This window comes from Cololabis saira, chromosome 24 (assembly GCF_033807715.1).
Source record: "Cololabis saira isolate AMF1-May2022 chromosome 24, fColSai1.1, whole genome shotgun sequence".
Lineage (NCBI taxonomy): Eukaryota > Metazoa > Chordata > Actinopteri > Beloniformes > Belonidae > Cololabis > Cololabis saira.
The window spans coordinates 19,824,936-19,842,315 of record NC_084610.1 but is presented as its reverse complement, the minus strand read 5'-3'; the positions used below and the strand labels follow the sequence as shown (position 1 = coordinate 19,842,315).

General features: G+C 45.7%; 1 protein-coding gene across 3 annotated transcripts in view; it reads left to right on the top strand.

The window, feature by feature from the left end:
- The window catches only part of LOC133425225 (uncharacterized), a 43,931-nt gene that overhangs the window by 9,004 nt on the left and 17,547 nt on the right, over window positions 1-17,380 (top strand). For all 3 annotated transcript variants that reach the window (XM_061715957.1, XM_061715958.1, XM_061715959.1), the window contains 3 exons: window positions 7,466-7,873; window positions 8,851-9,297; window positions 10,235-10,663. In XM_061715957.1, the coding sequence (XP_061571941.1) occupies window positions 7,466-7,873; window positions 8,851-9,297; window positions 10,235-10,663 (1,284 nt within the window). The remainder of the gene's footprint in view (window positions 1-7,465; window positions 7,874-8,850; window positions 9,298-10,234; window positions 10,664-17,380) is intronic.

The following is a 17,380-nucleotide window of genomic DNA, read 5'->3' as shown; positions in this document are numbered from 1 at the left end:
ATGCTGTATGGTGCGGCCCTTTTTTTTTTTTTTTTTTTTACTTTTTTGTAGGTGCGCCGTCACCTTAATGTTTAGCTGTGTTTTGATCTGTGTTTCTGGTGCGCCGTCACCTGTTTAGCTGTGTTTTCATCTGTTTCTGGGCGTCAAAACAGTGGATGGGGGTTAGCAGGAGCCACCGTCTGACGTCACTACCCAGAATGTAAACAACAATGGCGACCTACGAGTTAAATTATATTTTCAAATTTTATAAAAACGAAGACATCAAAAAGGTTTTTTATATCACATTGTTATAATTGATACCAACATTTATCTTTTAAGACCTACATGTCTTAATAGCCAGGGTTCCTTTTAACAATTGAACAGTTTTGCAGTTTTTCTTTCTTCTCCTCTTATAATCTTATGCCCCCACTTTCTGTTGTTCAGTGAGAGAACTGAGCTCTAACTTCTCCTGTCAGGACTTCAAATCTGAGCTGGATGGTGTCAGGTTCTCATACACTTGAGAAGGTGCTCATTGGTGAGCCTGGAACGATGTTCCCTTCGATGCAAGATGGCGCCGCCTATGGCCGCCACGGTTTTTCGCTCTCTGTTTTTCTTCTGCTTTTTGTTTATTTTTCCTGTTTTCTGCTGCCCCTCACGGGTCACCTTCAGCAGAGAAGAGCTATTTAATATTAGGAAGTCCTCTCCCGGCACATCTTGCCCAATTTTCTCTGATCCGGACAGCTTAAAGGAGATTCTGATCGGAGCAGCAGCCGCTGTTTACCGGCTCTACAGGAGACGCAAGCGGGGGAAGCGCGCCGGAGCCCTCGTGCGTCTGAGAGAGAGGGGATTCCGAACCGCGCTCCCCTCCATTCACCTGGGAAACGTCCGATCCCTTACTAACAAAATAGATGAGCTTCTTATGCTCATCACAAGGAACCGGGATTTTAGCAGATCTGCCGCCTTTTGCTTCACGGAAACCTGGCTCAGTGATCTCGTCCCGGACAGCGCAGTACGGCTGCCGGGATTCCAGCTCATCCGAGCGGATCGCTGCAAGGAATCATCAGGGAAACGAAAAGGCGGCGGGGTCTGCCTCTATATAAACGAAGGCTGGTGCACAGATGCCACAGTGCTAAAAGTTTCTTGCAGTCCTCACTTAGAGACACTTTTTGTGAACTGTAAACCATTTTATTCACCGCGGGAGTTTTCATCCTTTGTTCTGGTCGGCGTTTACATTCCACCCGACGCGTGTGTGGCTGAAGCCACTCAGTGTCTCGCCGATCAGATAACAGACCTGGAGAAAAAACTCCCGAACTCATTTTTTATTGTTTTGGGGGACTTTAACAAAGCAAACCTCACTCACGAACTCCCGAAATTCAGACAACACGTCACGTGTCCCACCAGGGACACGCGGACTCTGGACCATTGTTACACCGTCATAAAAAATGCATACCGCTCTGTTCCCCGCGCAGCTCTTGGTCACTCTGACCATTGTCTGCTCCACCTCATCCCTACCTACAGGCAGAAATTAAAGACCTCGAAGCCTGTAGTTAATACTGTTAAAAAGTGGACTGAGGAGTCAAAGCTGGAGCTTCAGGACTGTTTTCAGATCACCGACTGGAGTGTCTTTGAAGCTGCTGCCTCAGATCTCCACGAACTGACTGATACTGTTACATCCTATATCAGTTTCTGCGAGGACATATGTGTGCAGACCAAGACGTTCTGCACATACAATAACAATAAATCCTGGTTCACTCCGACCCTCAGAAAACTACGCAGAGACAAGGAGAAGGCCTACAGGAGCGGCGACCGAGCCCTGTTCAGGCAGGCCAAAAACACACTGACAAGAGAAATCAGGAAGGCGAAGCGATCCTACGGCGAACGGCTGCAGAATCGCCTCTCTGCCAACCCTGACCCCTCGTCTGTGTGGAGAGGCCTGCAGAACATCACGGGGTTCAAAAGACCAGCTCCACGCCCTGCAGGCAACCACAAACTCGCCAACCAGCTTAACAGCTTTTACTGCCGGTTCGACTCATCATCATCACCATCATCATCATCACCATCATCATCACCTTCATCATCTTCATCACCATCATCACCATCATCATCACCTTCATCATCTTCATCATCATCATCACCTTCATCATCATCATCATCATCACCACCTCCCCCCCCCTCACCCTCCCCCCCTGCGGCTCCACCATCACCATCCCCCTCCTCCCCCCCTGCGGCTCCACCTCCACCATCCCCCCCCTCCCCCCCCACTGCCCACCTTTTCACACCTCACCTCAGCCAACCCCCCCCACCTCTGTCTACCCCCCTCCCCCCACCCAAGACCCTGCCTGCACTGAAGATCTCAGTGGAAGACGTGTGCCGGCTGTTCAAAAGGCAGAAGATCAGGAAGGCTCCAGGCCCGGACGGCGTGTCCCCTTCCTGCCTGAGAGCCTGCGCCGAGCAGCTGGCTCCCACCTTCACACGGATCTTTAACCGGTCCCTGGAGCTGTGTGAGGTGCCCTCATGCTTTAAACGCTCCACCATCATCCCAGTCCCCAAGAAACCCACCATCACAGGTCTAAATGACTACAGACCCGTCGCCCTGACGTCTGTGGTCATGAAGACCTTTGAGCGGCTGGTGTTGAGCCACCTGAAGGACACCACAGGCTCCCTGCTCGACCCCCTGCAGTTTGCCTACCGGGCAAACAGGTCGGTGGATGACGCAGTCAACATAGGACTGCATTACATCCTGCGTCATCTCGACACCTCAGGGACTTATGCAAGGATCCTGTTTGTGGACTTCAGCTCTGCGTTCAACACGATCGCTCCCGCAATCCTCCACCAGAAGCTCACCCAGCTCACAGTGCCTGCCCCCACCTGTCAGTGGATTACCAGCTTCCTGAGTGACAGGAGGCAGCAGGTGAGGCTGGGGAGCATCACATCCAGCACCCGTACCATCAGCACTGGCGCCCCCCAGGGGTGCGTCCTCTCACCACTGCTCTTCTCCCTCTATACTAACGACTGCACCTCAGGGGACTCGTCTGTGAAGCTCCTGAAGTACGCGGACGACACCACCCTCATCGGCCTGATCCGGGAAGGTGACGAGTCCGCGTACAGACGGGAGGTGGATCAGCTGGTCCACTGGTGCGGTCGGAACCACCTGGAACTGAACCCGCTCAAGACTGTGGAGTTGACAGTGGACTTCAGGAAAAACCCACTGCCACTCCTCCCCCTCACCATCCTCAACAGCACCGTCTCCTCCACAGACTCCTTCAAGTTCCTGGGGTCCACCATCTCCCGGGACCTGAAGTGGTCCACCCACATCAACTCCATCAGGAAGAAGGCGCAGCAGAGGTTGTACTTCCTGCGGCAGCTCAGGAAGTTCAACCTGCCACAGCAGCTGCTGATCACTTTTTACACTGCAATAATCCAGTCTGTTCTCTGCTCTTCCATCACTGTCTGGTTTGGATCGGCCACCAAACTGGACAGGCACAGACTGCAACGGACCATCAGGACTGCAGAGAGGATAGTTGGGACTAACCTCCCATCTATCGACGACCTGTACCGGTCCAGGACCAGGAAACGGGCAGGTCGAATCTCTGCAGACCCCTCACACCCGGGACACCGCCTGTTCCAACTCCTCCCCTCTGGACGGCGCTACAGAGCACTGTACGCCAAAACCTCCAGACACAAAGACAGTTTCTTCCCGCAAGCAGTTGCTCTGATGAACTCCCACAAATAATAAGTCTCAGAGTAACCAAACACGTGCAATAAAAATCATCCAGCACCCTCTTTAATAATCATGTCTGCCTCACTCTGCTGCACCTCTCACTTTTGTACTTCCTTTTGTATAATTTTTTGTATTTTTTGTATAATTTGTCTGTTAAAATTGTATATAGGTTATACTTATACTTTATTCTTATACTTATTCTTATTTTTATTCAGAACTATCCTTCTTTTATCACTACCTCAAACTGCTGCACCTTAAAATGTTAAAATGTTTATATGTATATAGTAATACCACATTTGTTTATTGTTTATTTGTTTATTGTTTATTTTTTTTTTACTACCAAAGAGCGAAATAACCGAATCAAATTCCTTGTTGGACAATGTTCGAACCTGGCCAATAAAGCTGATTCTGATTCTGATTCTGATGTTCATTGTGGACAAAGCTGCCTCACAGCTGTATGTGGACCCAAACATGGGCAGGATGTTTTAAGATGGTCAGCTTATTTTCTGTGACTTCAGTTCAGACTTGAGTGAATATGTTTGATGAAAAACTTTTTGTCTCAGTGGTGTTTCACATTAGCATTTTTAATGAGCGCCACAGTCTCTGAACGTATGAGACACATTGGTTTTGTGTCCCAGTGGGAAGACTGAACAAGGGTGAATCTGTCCATTCCGGGTTGAAAGCTTTATTTTCACTGTCCACTTTTCTCTTCTTAAGCCTGAATTATGGCCCCGCGTTAAATCGATGCAGAGCCTATGGCGTAGGGTACGCAGCAACGGACATCGTAAGGTGCGCGTCGCCGCATATCCTACGCCGTAGGCTTTGCGTTGGTGTAACGCGGAACCATAATCAGCCTTTAGAGAGCCCCATTACTTGTCTCCCTGTCTCGCACTTACTCGTCTCTCCGTCTTTCTTCTTGTCTCCGGCTCACTCCACCTTTCCACCTGTTACGCGCCTCTCATCTCTGTCAAGCTACTTACACAGATCTGATTGGCTGAGCAGCATCATGTGGGATGGCTTAACTCATATGCAATTGGTCTGTAAGGTCTGCTAAACAAATGCCGTAAAGAATAGTAAAGCTGCGCTGGTTAAAATAGAAGTGCCCCGTCAAAATGTAGAATCCCTCGGTAATTTATTGATTACAGGTCTGGGTCCGCTGAGGACGGCGTCTGGGTCCGGACCCGGACAGCGGTCCGACAGTTAGTGATCTCTGCCTTACGGCATACAGTCTCCCTAACTGTAACATGTCTGGGATTGCACCATCTGTTGTATGTACAGGACAGAGATGTTCACAAGTCTTTTTTTGCAAGTCCAAGTCAAGTCTCAAATCTTTGGTCACGAGGCCAAGTGAAGTCTCAAGTCTTTGTGGGGTGAGACTTGGTCAAGTCTCAAGTCTTTGGTCACGAGTCCAAGTCAAGTCTGAAGTATCTAAAAAATAAGACTCACGTCTCTTCTGGTTGTAATGAGCATTCTATCATCTGATGCTATCCGGTCTGCTAAGAATACTGCACAGCTATATCTGAGATATTCAAAGCATTTACTGTATTATTATCATCACTTCTTTATCTATTAGCAAACAGTATCAGTACTGATTAGTTGTTTCTAACAATGATAATCTATTGTAGGGCTATCAAATATTTTAGTAATCGAGTATTCTACTGAAAATTCCATCGATTAATCGAGTAATCGGATAAAACATTTTTGTTAAGTTAAAGAGCTATTATAAATATACATAAGATGTTAGATGTTAATTGACATCACTAAGACTAAATTATTTAATCCAGTAGGTTCATGGCTGTGCATTTAAAAATCCTGAACTTACACGAGTTGACCAAATTCACTGCCTTCACTCAAATAACTAAGGATCTTACCAAGAAATATTCTTATTTCTAACCTAAAAATGCCATTACACCTGATAACACACATCACTTAAAAGATTAGGTGTTTTTCCCACGTGTTAAAATTTAAATTTCATTTGTGTCAAGCAAATTTTAAGTTCTAGTTACGTTTTAAGTTAGAGTTTTGGCAGTGTTCAAAATAAAATTATGAGACCTGCTGTATTGGAGCACATTTTCTTTTAGTTAAAACTGTAGCGGGAACAGATGTTTCGAGGAACCTATGTATGTACCGGGTGAAGGCTGATTTATGGTTCCGCGTTACAACGACGCAGAGCCTACGCCGTAGGCTACGGCGTAGGCTCCATAATTCAGGCACCATAATTCAGGCTTTAGGGGAACATATCGGAGAACAACCAGAAGAATATAGGGTGGATTAAAAATAAAAGTTAAGCACTGAGCCACATGTGTCTCCCGTCTGGGCCATTGCAGACTCATTGCCTGAGCATGTTACTAAAACCAAACATACCCGCCATCTCTTTCTTCTAACTTTACGTGCGCGGCGGCAGCGCGTTGTGTCGCATTAAATGTAGTCCGGGCGTAATACCTGTTTTGAGCTGGTGAAATTAAACGAAAAAAAAAAAAAAAAATAGATAAATTAAACAATTCCTCGAGGCAGAAAAAAATCCTCGATGCTAACCGTCCTGTGCGCTAATGTTACTGACCTATCCGGGTGAGTTTTCAGGTGCCTGATGAAGTTGGATGTGGTTGAACCAGCATCCTTAATCTTGACACTGCAGAACTTGCATTCAGCGCTTCTTTTGTTGATGGTGCTGTCTTGTTTAAAATTTTTTGTACCCAAACGTAATTACAAAGGGTACAGCAGCAGCTGCAGGTATGCCGGTCGCCATAGTTTTACCGTCATCTGAGGTACTAGTGCGTAAGGTGCGCACCCGAGGCGTAATATGGTTACCATGGTTACCATGACAAAAAGGAAGGAATGACATTAAGCTCGTCAGACGTTTAAAAGTTTCCTCAATGTTAATAGGCCAAAAAATAAAAAAAATAATGATTGTTCACGAGTCCCAAAAAACGAGTCTGAAGTCTTTTTAGCACAAGTCCAAGTCAAGTCTGAAGTCTCTGTCCTACGACTTAAGTGCGACTCGAATCCGAGTCGCAAACTCGAGTCCCCATCTCTGGTACAGCACCAGTCAACCTCCTTTCTTCATGCCAGAAAGTTTAGTGTCTCTGTCCAAACGAGCCACACTGAAGCCAGTCAGCTCAACGTTAGCAGTCGGGACGCAGCCAGTTAGCCACGTCTCCGTGAAGCATAACAGACTACATTCCCTGAACAACTTCTGGTTTCTTACCAGAGCAGCCAGTTCGTCGGCCTTGTTAGTCAGTGAGTTCACGTTCCCCATCACCATCGATGGAATTTAGGGTTTGTATCTCCACTTCTTCTCCCGTCTCCTCGTCCTCACTTTAATTCCCGTTATAGAGGGTCTGCATTGACGTCACTTCCCCACTGGACCAGCCCCCTTACTGGCACTGAGTGGCAAAACATCAGCAAAAGTGGCTGCACTAGTGGAGAAGACGGGATAACAGCCGATTATCGGCTTAAATTAAAGGCAGTTGGACTTGACTGTGATCCGAAGAACGTGGAAGTTAATATTTGGCCACGAATCGAGTTTCCTGATATTTATATGTACTTAATTTCTACGCCGGGGAAATACACAAAACAAAACTTGAAGGCAGTCTGTAAAACGATAACTCCGAATGGAAAGAACGAATGATACACAGATTTACATTCAAACACAAATGTGTGTAGAATGAAATGTTTTCCAGCCTGTCTTTGAAATGTTCTTTTCAGTGGACAAGTAGGGCTGATTGACTGTAACGTTTATGCAGTTTCTGCTCTTTTCTGTTTCAGTGTTTTGCTTCAGTCCTCCAAACCTTTGGAGGAAATCAGGATTTTGGGGAATTTGTTCTGTGCAGCAGCAGAGAGAGAACAGCAGACAGGAGAGAAGATCCTGCAGCAGTTATCATCAGTGTGCAGATACAGAGAGGGCCTTCTTCAAGAAAAGCGCTGTGATTTCCTGCTGGATCTCTACGAGTACATGACTACAACATCCTCTAGTGTTCCTCCATCACTACTTCCAGTTTTACAGTCAGGTCCTGCAGTCTGGAGCATAAACCTCTCAAAGAGAAAGACCTCCATCCTCCTGGAAGTTCTGAAACTCCAACCAGAGAAGAAACAAGTGATGCTGACAGGCTGGACACAAGAAGACGTGGACATGAGGAACCTCCTACAATGTCTTCCTTTGATCTCAGAGCTCAGGTAAATTAAATGTTTTTTTATTTTATATTTGATTACCAAATTTTAATTCAGTTGTTTTTAAACCTTTCTTGCCACGCTCTCCTCCGGAGGTAGAACTGGCCGATGAGTGACAGTTTCAAGATTTTTGGTTGGTAATAAACTTAAATATTTAAGATAAATGTAGAAGATACATTCTTAGGTTATCAAAAAGACACTTGTGCTGTTGCATGGCCACTTCCCCAAATGTCCAAGCATCACTTGTTTGACCTTCTGGATGGCGAACGCCGCCGCAGGTCATATAAGTATCAGACTAACAGACCGAATGATAGTTTCTTTTCCAGAACTATCGTCACATCAAACAGAGCTGAGCTAAATACTTAGCCCATACAAAGATCATACTTGTAGAGAATATATAAATAAGATAAACAAATAACGTCACTTACCGCTGACTCGTGTGAAGTTGCCGGGTCCGTACTGTGGGCACTGATCCTTTTATGAGGGTAAGTGTTGATACAAAACCTAATTTTTACTGTCCCCTCGCTGTGGAAACAGCCACCGCTTCTAAACAATGGCTGAAGCTCCAGCCGGTGTAGTTGGTTGTGGGCGTGGTTTCAGCAGCGGAGGCCGACCTATGGAAATTGCGCCTATGGTGACGTCACCATAGGCGCAGAATCTGAACGGCTCGTAGAAGTCACATGACACTGGAAGGCTCAGCCGGGCGGGGGGGAACAGACCCTGCAGAATTCGGTTGCTTTTCATCTTCTCTGTGCTGGCAGGGTGAGGGGAGACCACTTTATATATGTTAAAACAAGAAAAAACATGTTTTTCATAATAGGTCCCCTTTAAGTATATATATTTTTAATTTTGATACTTGGGAAAAATAAGTGGAAAACAATTTTATTTAATTTTTTATCACATGTAAAGAGTCCATCAGTAGTGTTGGTTGTATTGATGCATCTGAGGTCAAATCAGCACTAAATGTTTCCTTCTTGTTCCAGTTTGGATCCTTGGAGCTCAGATCTTCATGGAGGAATCAGGTTTTTGGGGAATCTGTTCTGTGCAGCAGCAGAGAGAGAACAGCAGACAGGAGAGAAGATCCTGCAGCAGTTATCATCAGTGTGCAGATATAGATCATTCATTTTTAGTACAGGATACAAGGCTGGTGGTTATGACATGCTTGACTGTGATTTGCCGCTGGATCTCTACACCCACATGAAGGACTATGAAACTAAAACAGGATTCAGAGTTCTTCCATCATTACGGACAGTTTTCCAGTCAGCTCCTGCAGTCTGGGTCATAAACCTCTCAGAGAGAAAGACCTCCATCCTCCTGGAAGTGTTGAAACTCCAATCAGAGAAGAAACCAGTGGAGCTGAGAGGCTGCTCACATGAAGACGGTGAAGTCAGGAGTTTTCTACAGTGTCTTCCGTATATCTCACAGCTCAGGTAAACTGATTCTACTTGAATAATGACATGAAAAAATGTCGTTGAAATAGCACCATAAATATTGACAGTGTTGTAAAAAGTTAAATATATGCAGGATTTTCATTTGTGATCAGTGTTACATCACTTTATCCACCTAAGGTCAACATCTATAAATGTGCACTTTTCTATGTTGTTTTATCTTGTAAAAGTCTGCAGATGGTGCAGTTGGAAGAGGGGGTTAACACTCTGACTGACCTAAATCCATCACAGGACTCTCACAGACACAATCGTGCACATTTCCGGTCACTTCTCCATCCAGTTTAGACTCATCAGTTCAGTTCACTTTGGTGTGAGACCTCAGTTCTGCTGCAGCATCCTGCACCAGGTTATAGTCCATCAGGTCTGCAACGATTCCTCCAGTACTTTGATTAACACGATGACAAAAATGATGGAGGAATTTCCTCTTCCTCAAAGCCTTGTTTAATTAAAAGATACATTTAAAGCTCACGTTTCGCAAGGATTCTTCTTAGTGTGACAACGTGCTTACAGGTATGTGTCCTGTATAAAACGGAAGATGGCGGCGAGCTTTCCGTAACGTGTGTGAACAGTTTTGTTGTACAGATGTTGAGACCGAAAACAGCTATGCAAACAATGAGCAAATGCAGCAAAGCGAAAGTAATAAGAAGCGACAGAAGATGTGGAAGGTGTGGGATCATTTTAGATTACAAATTAGGGACAACATCGTGGTGTTTTTATATTTTACTAGACTCTTCAAAAATTTCTGTTTAAACACTGCACAATTTAAAAGCAGTGTTTAAGAATATTTTTATTTCATTTTGATACTTGATTGGGAAACCTTTTTTTTTTTTAATCACATGTTAAGATGGAGTCCAGTAGTCTTGGTTTTATTTATGCATCTGGGGTCAAATCAGCACTAAATGTTTACTTCTTGTTACAGTTTGTATCCTGACCAGTCAAATCTTCATGAAGAAATCAGGTTTTTGGGGAATCTGTTCTGTGCAGCAGCAGAGAGAGAACAGCAGACAGGAGAGAAGATCCTGCAGCAGTTATCATCAGTGTGCAGATATGAAACATTCCCTTTTAGTGAAGGAAACGAGGATCAGTATGATGTCCTGCTGGATCTGTACACCCACATGAAGGACTGTGAAACTCAAACAGGATTCAGAGTTCTTCCATCATTCCAGTCAGTTTTTCAGTCAGCTCCTGCAGTCTGGATCATAAACCTCTCAAAGAGAAAGACCTCCATCCTCCTGGAAGTGTTGAAACTCCAATCAGAGAAGAAACCAGTGGAGCTGACAGGCTGCTCACATGAAGATGGGGAAGTGAGGAGTTTTCTACAGTGTCTTCCGTATATCTCACAGCTCAGGTAAACTGAGTCTACTTGAATAATTACATGAAATAATGTGTTTGATTATGTTTAATTAATCTTGACATCGTTGTTAAAGCTTAAATATTTACAGGGTTTTCATTTGTGATCATTTACATAATTTACACATGTGATGTCATCCACCCATAATTTCTTTTTTTTTCAATATTTTTATCCCGATTTCTTCCCCATTTTATCACTCAGTGCTGCTACCTACGTCAGTCCTGGGCATTGCCATCCTCTACCAACCCTGGCAGAGCCCACACTGGGCTCAGGTCTCCTCCTTAAGCAGAGGAGTGAACCGGCTGCTTCTTTTCACCAGACAGGGTGGGGCTTCTCTGGCCGGACGTAGTGCGTGGAAGGATCACGTTATTCCAGCCAGATCCTCCCCACCCCATCTGGCGCCCCGGTTGGCCAGAGGGGGCAGTGTATAAACCAGGACTGTGTGCATGTTTTTGTGAGAGTAGCTCACATTAGCTACCCATGGGAACATGGGGAGAACATGCAAACTCCACACAGAAAGGCCTTTTCACTAAAGTCATGGGGAAACTTAACACACAGCGTCCCCAGCGGGAATTGAACCCAGGACCTTCTAGCTGTGAGACGGCTGCACTAGTTGCACTAGTGGGACGAGTCGGCTGACCGGTCTCCCAACTCCCTTTGGAAAGATCCGGTTGCCAGTAAACCAAGTGTGCTCATCACTTGTAGGGCAACAGGTAGTGCGTGGCTCCTCCCTATGCACCTCTCCAAACTGATACCCAACCCAGCACAAAGTTCCAACAGGATGGCTCTTGTCAGCCAGTCATCATCTGGGACAGTAAATCAGTGTGGTCCCCGAAGACTCACTCCCTCCCGATCCTGCCATTAGCGATGTCCTCCAACAGTGCCAAGGCTGTCATTGTGATTTACAGGTTACGTTGTCTTTCACCGACTTTTGTAAGTTCAGACCATGTGGTAAATCTTGAAATTGTTGAAATTCCACTCATCTGTAAATTATCTGGTGATGTGGGGAATGTCGTGTCCTTCACATGTGGCCGTGAAGGTATTATAGACGTCATGTTTCCTCATATTCTGGACTTCACTGCATCACAAGTGAGCTTTGCTAACAGACAAAAACCTCTGAAAAAGTGCGTACGCCAGACTTGATGTGTGCGTGAGGGACCGCAACTTTTTCACATTCAAGTCACTTTTTTTTTTACATCTGACCGTGAGTGTAGAAAGGGCCGTAGGCACGTTTTTTTTATTAACTCTTTGTACATGAGGCCCCTGGTCTCTGTAAGCGCCATCAAACAGCAGTCTTTAAAATCCTTCTGGAAGGTGACATTTTCCTGGAGTTTGTCCATTTTATTCCTGAGAGACTGGACATTCGCCAGATCGAGGGCAGCAGAGCCCGGTTGAGCCGCAGTTTCCTCAGCCGTTGCCAAACACCTCCCCGCCTCCGTCTCTTCCACCTTCCAAACTTTTGCGCTCCCCCAGAGTGTACGTTCTGGCGATTGCATATCAATATGGATTCAGCTTGATTGCAGGATTTGAGTCAAGAAATGGGAATTAAAACAGTATGCTCGGAATGACGAGAAAGCAAAATGAAATAACTACACTCTTAATTCAACAGCAATACCTCTCGTCGTTACCAAGGAGAGAAATCCCAATTTTTGATGGAGGCCCATTAAAGTGTCTTGCATTTGTGAAAGCTTACGAGAAGGGTGGGGAGAGAAATACTGAGAACTGCAGTGATGGACTGTGCTTTGTGGAGCAGTACCCTAAGGGTAACCCTAAAGGGACTGGTGAGAAGCTCCCAGCACCTTAACCCAGACAGTGGCTATGTTAAAACTAAAGCTACTACGGGAGCATTTTGGAAAAGAGCAGAAATTTGCCTCTGCATTATGAAAAGGTCTCTCATGGCCTCCTATTAACACGGAAGATATAAAAAGTCTTCAGGACTACAGCCTTTTCCTTACCCTGCGTTCACACTGAAAGCGTCACGGGCGTCATAAGCAGCCGGCTGCCATTCATTGTCTATGAAAACACGTGTCGAGAAGCGGCGGGGGCGGCGGGAACGGCGCGTCAATTTGAAGTTGAAAAATCTGAACTTTATGCAAATGAGCAGCGGTGACGCCGAGGCAGCGTCCAATCACAGACCGGGATTCCCAAAGCGAGAAGCCTCAATGCAGATTGTACTTTCATGTAGACACAAACGTACACTGATTCACATGCGTACAGGAGCAGAGCTGTGCACTAACAAACTTATTTTATCAGGAATTAATATATTTCATCCAGCAAAATGACATTTTTGCTGATTTGACTGCCATTTTTACCTGAACTGATCACGTGAAACACGTATCTGATGGGTGAGGAGCTGGATGGTCCCAACGATTTTATTTGCTACATAGATCCAATGAAAAATAATTAAAAACCGTGCTTATTAATCACAAAACACAGGTTAAACATCATGACCAAATCCGCTCCGACCCTGTGTCACACTGATCACCGCAGACAGACTGCAGCTTCTCCTGAATTATGGTTCTGCGTTAAATCGACGGTGTAGGGTCGCAGTACGGTGTGTGTCGCCGCGTACCCTACGCTGTCGGTTCTGCGTTGGTGTGACGCGGAACCATAAATCAGCCTAGGCGGATTTGTGGTTCACCGGGAGTGGGCTCTGGCGGTTGATGTTGATCCGAGGACCAAACTTGTTAAGGAGCATCAAACTCACTCTTATCTACGCGGAAATAACGCTAAAATATAAAGAAGGCGTCCCAAAGTGTGATCTATGGTGAAATAGGAAACTGAAGATGTGTACGCTATATGTGTAGGCTGTTCCCACTGTTCCTTCCACTTCTGCAGCGCAGCTTTAGCCCGGCCCACTGCAGCTTTAGCCCCGCCCACTGCAGGCGTCGACAGTACATGCCGCTTTCAGTGTGAACGCTCCAAACAGCGAGATGCTGGCGTCGGGAGATTTTTGATGTTTTCAGTGTGAACGTAGGGTTAGAGCCTGCTCTAATGCCATGGAAGGGGTGGTATACTTGCATGGGCTAGATCGCTACCCATATGCTTACCTTTATGAGGAAATTGGGTTATAAATTCAGAGATAAGTGGAGGATTGTAGGTTATAAACTGCAGGAGAAACTCAATCTGAGAGCAACATTCAGTGACATCACCAATTTTGTTGAGAAACAAGTGAAAATCTTGTATGAACCAGTGTTTGGAAATATCCATGATTCTCACTCGGTGACAAGCAATAAAATTATAAACAAATCCAAACCACAGCCTCGTTTTTGCAATTAAAGGAACAAACTTGGCCACCACCGCGGCTCCTGTGGAAAGAAAAACTCTACCTGCAACTAAATGGAAAGAACAACTTCAAGGAGGACATGTCTTTGCTGTGGAGGAGGACACACATTAGCTTTCTGCTCACAATTGGAGAAAAGAACCCACAAAGAGAAAATAGGCTTCTTAAAGGGGTCCTATTATGAAAAACAGTTTTTTTTCTTGCTTTAACATATATAAAGTGGTCTCCCCTCAGCCTGCCAACTCAGAGAAGGAAGAAAGCAACCAAATTCTGCAGTGTCTGTACAGCCGCCCGGATGAGCCATCCAGTGTGATGTGGCTTCTACGAGCCGTTCAGATTCTGCTCCCGTCGTTACGTAACCAAAATGCGATTTACAAAGGTTGGCCTCCGATGCGTGAAACCACGCCCACAACTAGTGTTGGGTGTAACGCGTTACAAAGTAACGCGTTACTGTAACGAGATTACATTCGCCAGTAACGCAGTAATGTAACGCGTTACAGTTGTAATTTGGGTAATCCGGTTATAGTTACTCTAAGACAAGAAAAAATACGTTACTTTAGTTACTTTAAGCTTTTCAACTACATGTAGAACGGGAGAACAGAAAAGAAAATCAAACTAGCCTTTCATGCGTCTTCACGCGTTGCGCTGCAACACTTGTCTGACTTGAGGCTGATTTATGGTTCCGCGTTAAATCGACGCAGTGCCTACGGCGTAGGGTACGCGGCGACACACACCGTACGGTGCGCGTCGCCGCGTACCCTACGCCGTAAGTTCTGCGTTGGTGTAACGCAGAACCATAAATCAGCCTCTAACGTGATCTTACGGGATTTTACGGGATTTTACGGGACTTCTGGTGCTGATCTCATAGACATCACAACACAGAATATAGTTCTACACAGAATATAGTTCTATATGATGTCTATGGCTGATCTGGGCACTGCAGTAATAAAGTTCCAACTACAGGACTGTCTCAGAAAATTAGAATATTGTGATAAAGTTCTTTATTTTCTGTTATGCAATTTAAAAAAAAAAAAAAAAAATGTCATACATTCTGGATTCATTACAAATCAACTGAAATATTGCAAGCCTTTTATTATTTTAATATTACTGATTTTGGCTTACAGTTTAAGATTAAGATTCCCAGAATATTCAAATTTTTTGAGATATGATATTTGAGTTTTCTTAAGTTGTAAACCATGGTCAGCAATATTAAAATAATAAAAGGCTTGCACTATTTCAGTTGATTTGTAATTAATCCAGAATGTATGACATTTTTGTTTTTGTAATTGCATTACAGAAAATCACAATATTCTAATTTTCTGAGACAGTCCTGTACATGTTGTTCATTGGCAATCGAGTTATGGTGCAGCTCAGGTGATATTGCGGAGTAATCCAAAAGTAATGTAACTAGTTACTTTCAGCAACCAGTAACTAAGTAGTGTAAGGGATTACTTTTTTTAAAGTAACTAGTAATATGTAATGGATTACTTTTTTTGAGTAACTACCCACTGCCCACTGCCCACAACTAACTCCGCCGGCCAGAGCTTACACCATTTTTTCGTAGCGGTGTATCACGTCATTCAGGCAGCCAATCAGCACAGAGCCTCATTATCATAGCACCACCCACTCAGAATCCTGCATAGATAATGAGGTTAGAGACTGGGAAGATAAAGACATGGCTCAAAGGCTGAATTTCTAATTTATTTAGCAAAAAAATCAAGAGCTTGTATTTAAGACGTTCAAGGCCTGTTTTTTTTTTTTTTTCCCCTACCTTGTCTGCACACATATTAATGATTGATACCATGACGGTAGAAACCAAAGGGGTATATATGTGCATTATTACTATATTTAATATATATACATATATATACATATGCGTACACATACATAAATATACATATACAAACCCAGTGTTTTTTTTTTTTTTTTTTTTTTTTGTGGGGTGGGGGGGTGGTGGGGGTGACGACATCCACTGCCAATCCAGGAAGCAGGAACACACGGAAGCACACGTCAGGCACTGGAAATCTGCAACAAAAAAACCACAAACAAAACACGAAACCGGCACGGAGCCAACCAAAACATGAACAGCAATCGACCCAAATCTTGAAGTGTATCTATAGGGGGGGAGCAACCCCGCCACCCACGAGACCAGAGGCCGACACGGAAGAACCCGGAACCCAGGCCACCAGCAACCCCACAGAGGGGAGAAGTAGGAGGGAGGAAACCCACCGCCTGCATAATATTGATAAATTATTAAGTTTTGTTGTTCTGCCAATGGAGGCTCAAATCCTCCATGGCAGGACCCTTCCACACCGCATTCTCACCGACACAGACACACAATCACGCACCGTTTCCCCCTCCCCGGGGGGGTCCAGCACCGCAAGAAGGCACCCGAGGCTGCACGGCGAGCCCCGCCAGGCCCGGGTATCCCGACCCACCCATCCCAGGCCGTCGAGGGAACGCGGGTGATGTGGGACCCCCTCCTGCCCCTGGTGTTGAGTGCATGTGATTAATGCCATAAAAACAGGGAGGGGGAGGGCCAAGTATCGATTTGACACCGACCCCCCCCCCCTCCCGAACTACGTGTCATTGTCAAATGTATTTATTAAGTGTTGAATGTGCAGTGTCTACTTTGCTGTTAAAACCGTGAGGCGGGGAGTGCCGGGCCACGCGGGACAATGCCCCCCACGACCCGGACCCCCAGCCCCTCGCCTATGTGCGTATGAATCGTGTAGGGGGGGAAGGAGGGGGAGCGGAGGCCGAAGCCAGGAGGCAGGACCAGCAAAGCCGGCCCTGATAAGACACCCGCGTCCCCCCACCGGCCATCCAGTGGACGGGGGCCGGCCCTCCGAGCCGGGCCAGGGCCCCACCGTACCTCCACGGGCGCCCCCGGCGCCGCCGGAGCCCCCAGACGGAGGGGGAAACGGTCCAACATCCCCCCATTCATACTGACAACATAAGACATAGACACCTGGGAATGGTGCCACCCCGCCGCCGCGCCCGCCCGTGCACCCCCCGGTCAGGCAGCCAATCAGCACAGAGCCTCATTATCATAGCCCCACCCACTCAGAATCCTGCATAGATAATGAGGTTAGAGACTGGGAAGATAAAGACATGGCTCAAAGGCTGAATTTCTAATTTATTTAGCAAAAAAATCAAGAGCTTGTATTTAAGACGTTCAAGGCCTGTTTGAAATAGGTATTAGATGCCATAATAAGTCCCCTTTCAGGGAAAAATGTGTCGGGGACAATCTAGCCCAACATCAGTCTCTCAGCGACTGCTTTTTATGCTGCTCAAAGTGCTACAATTTCTTAAGTGGACGTGTGATTATTGTTTGCTGTTTGTTGACGTGACTTTCATCACGTGGTTCAGTGTTTCCTCTCTGGCTTTTTTCAGCAGCGGGAGCAGGCACTCCAGGGAGTTGTTGCAGC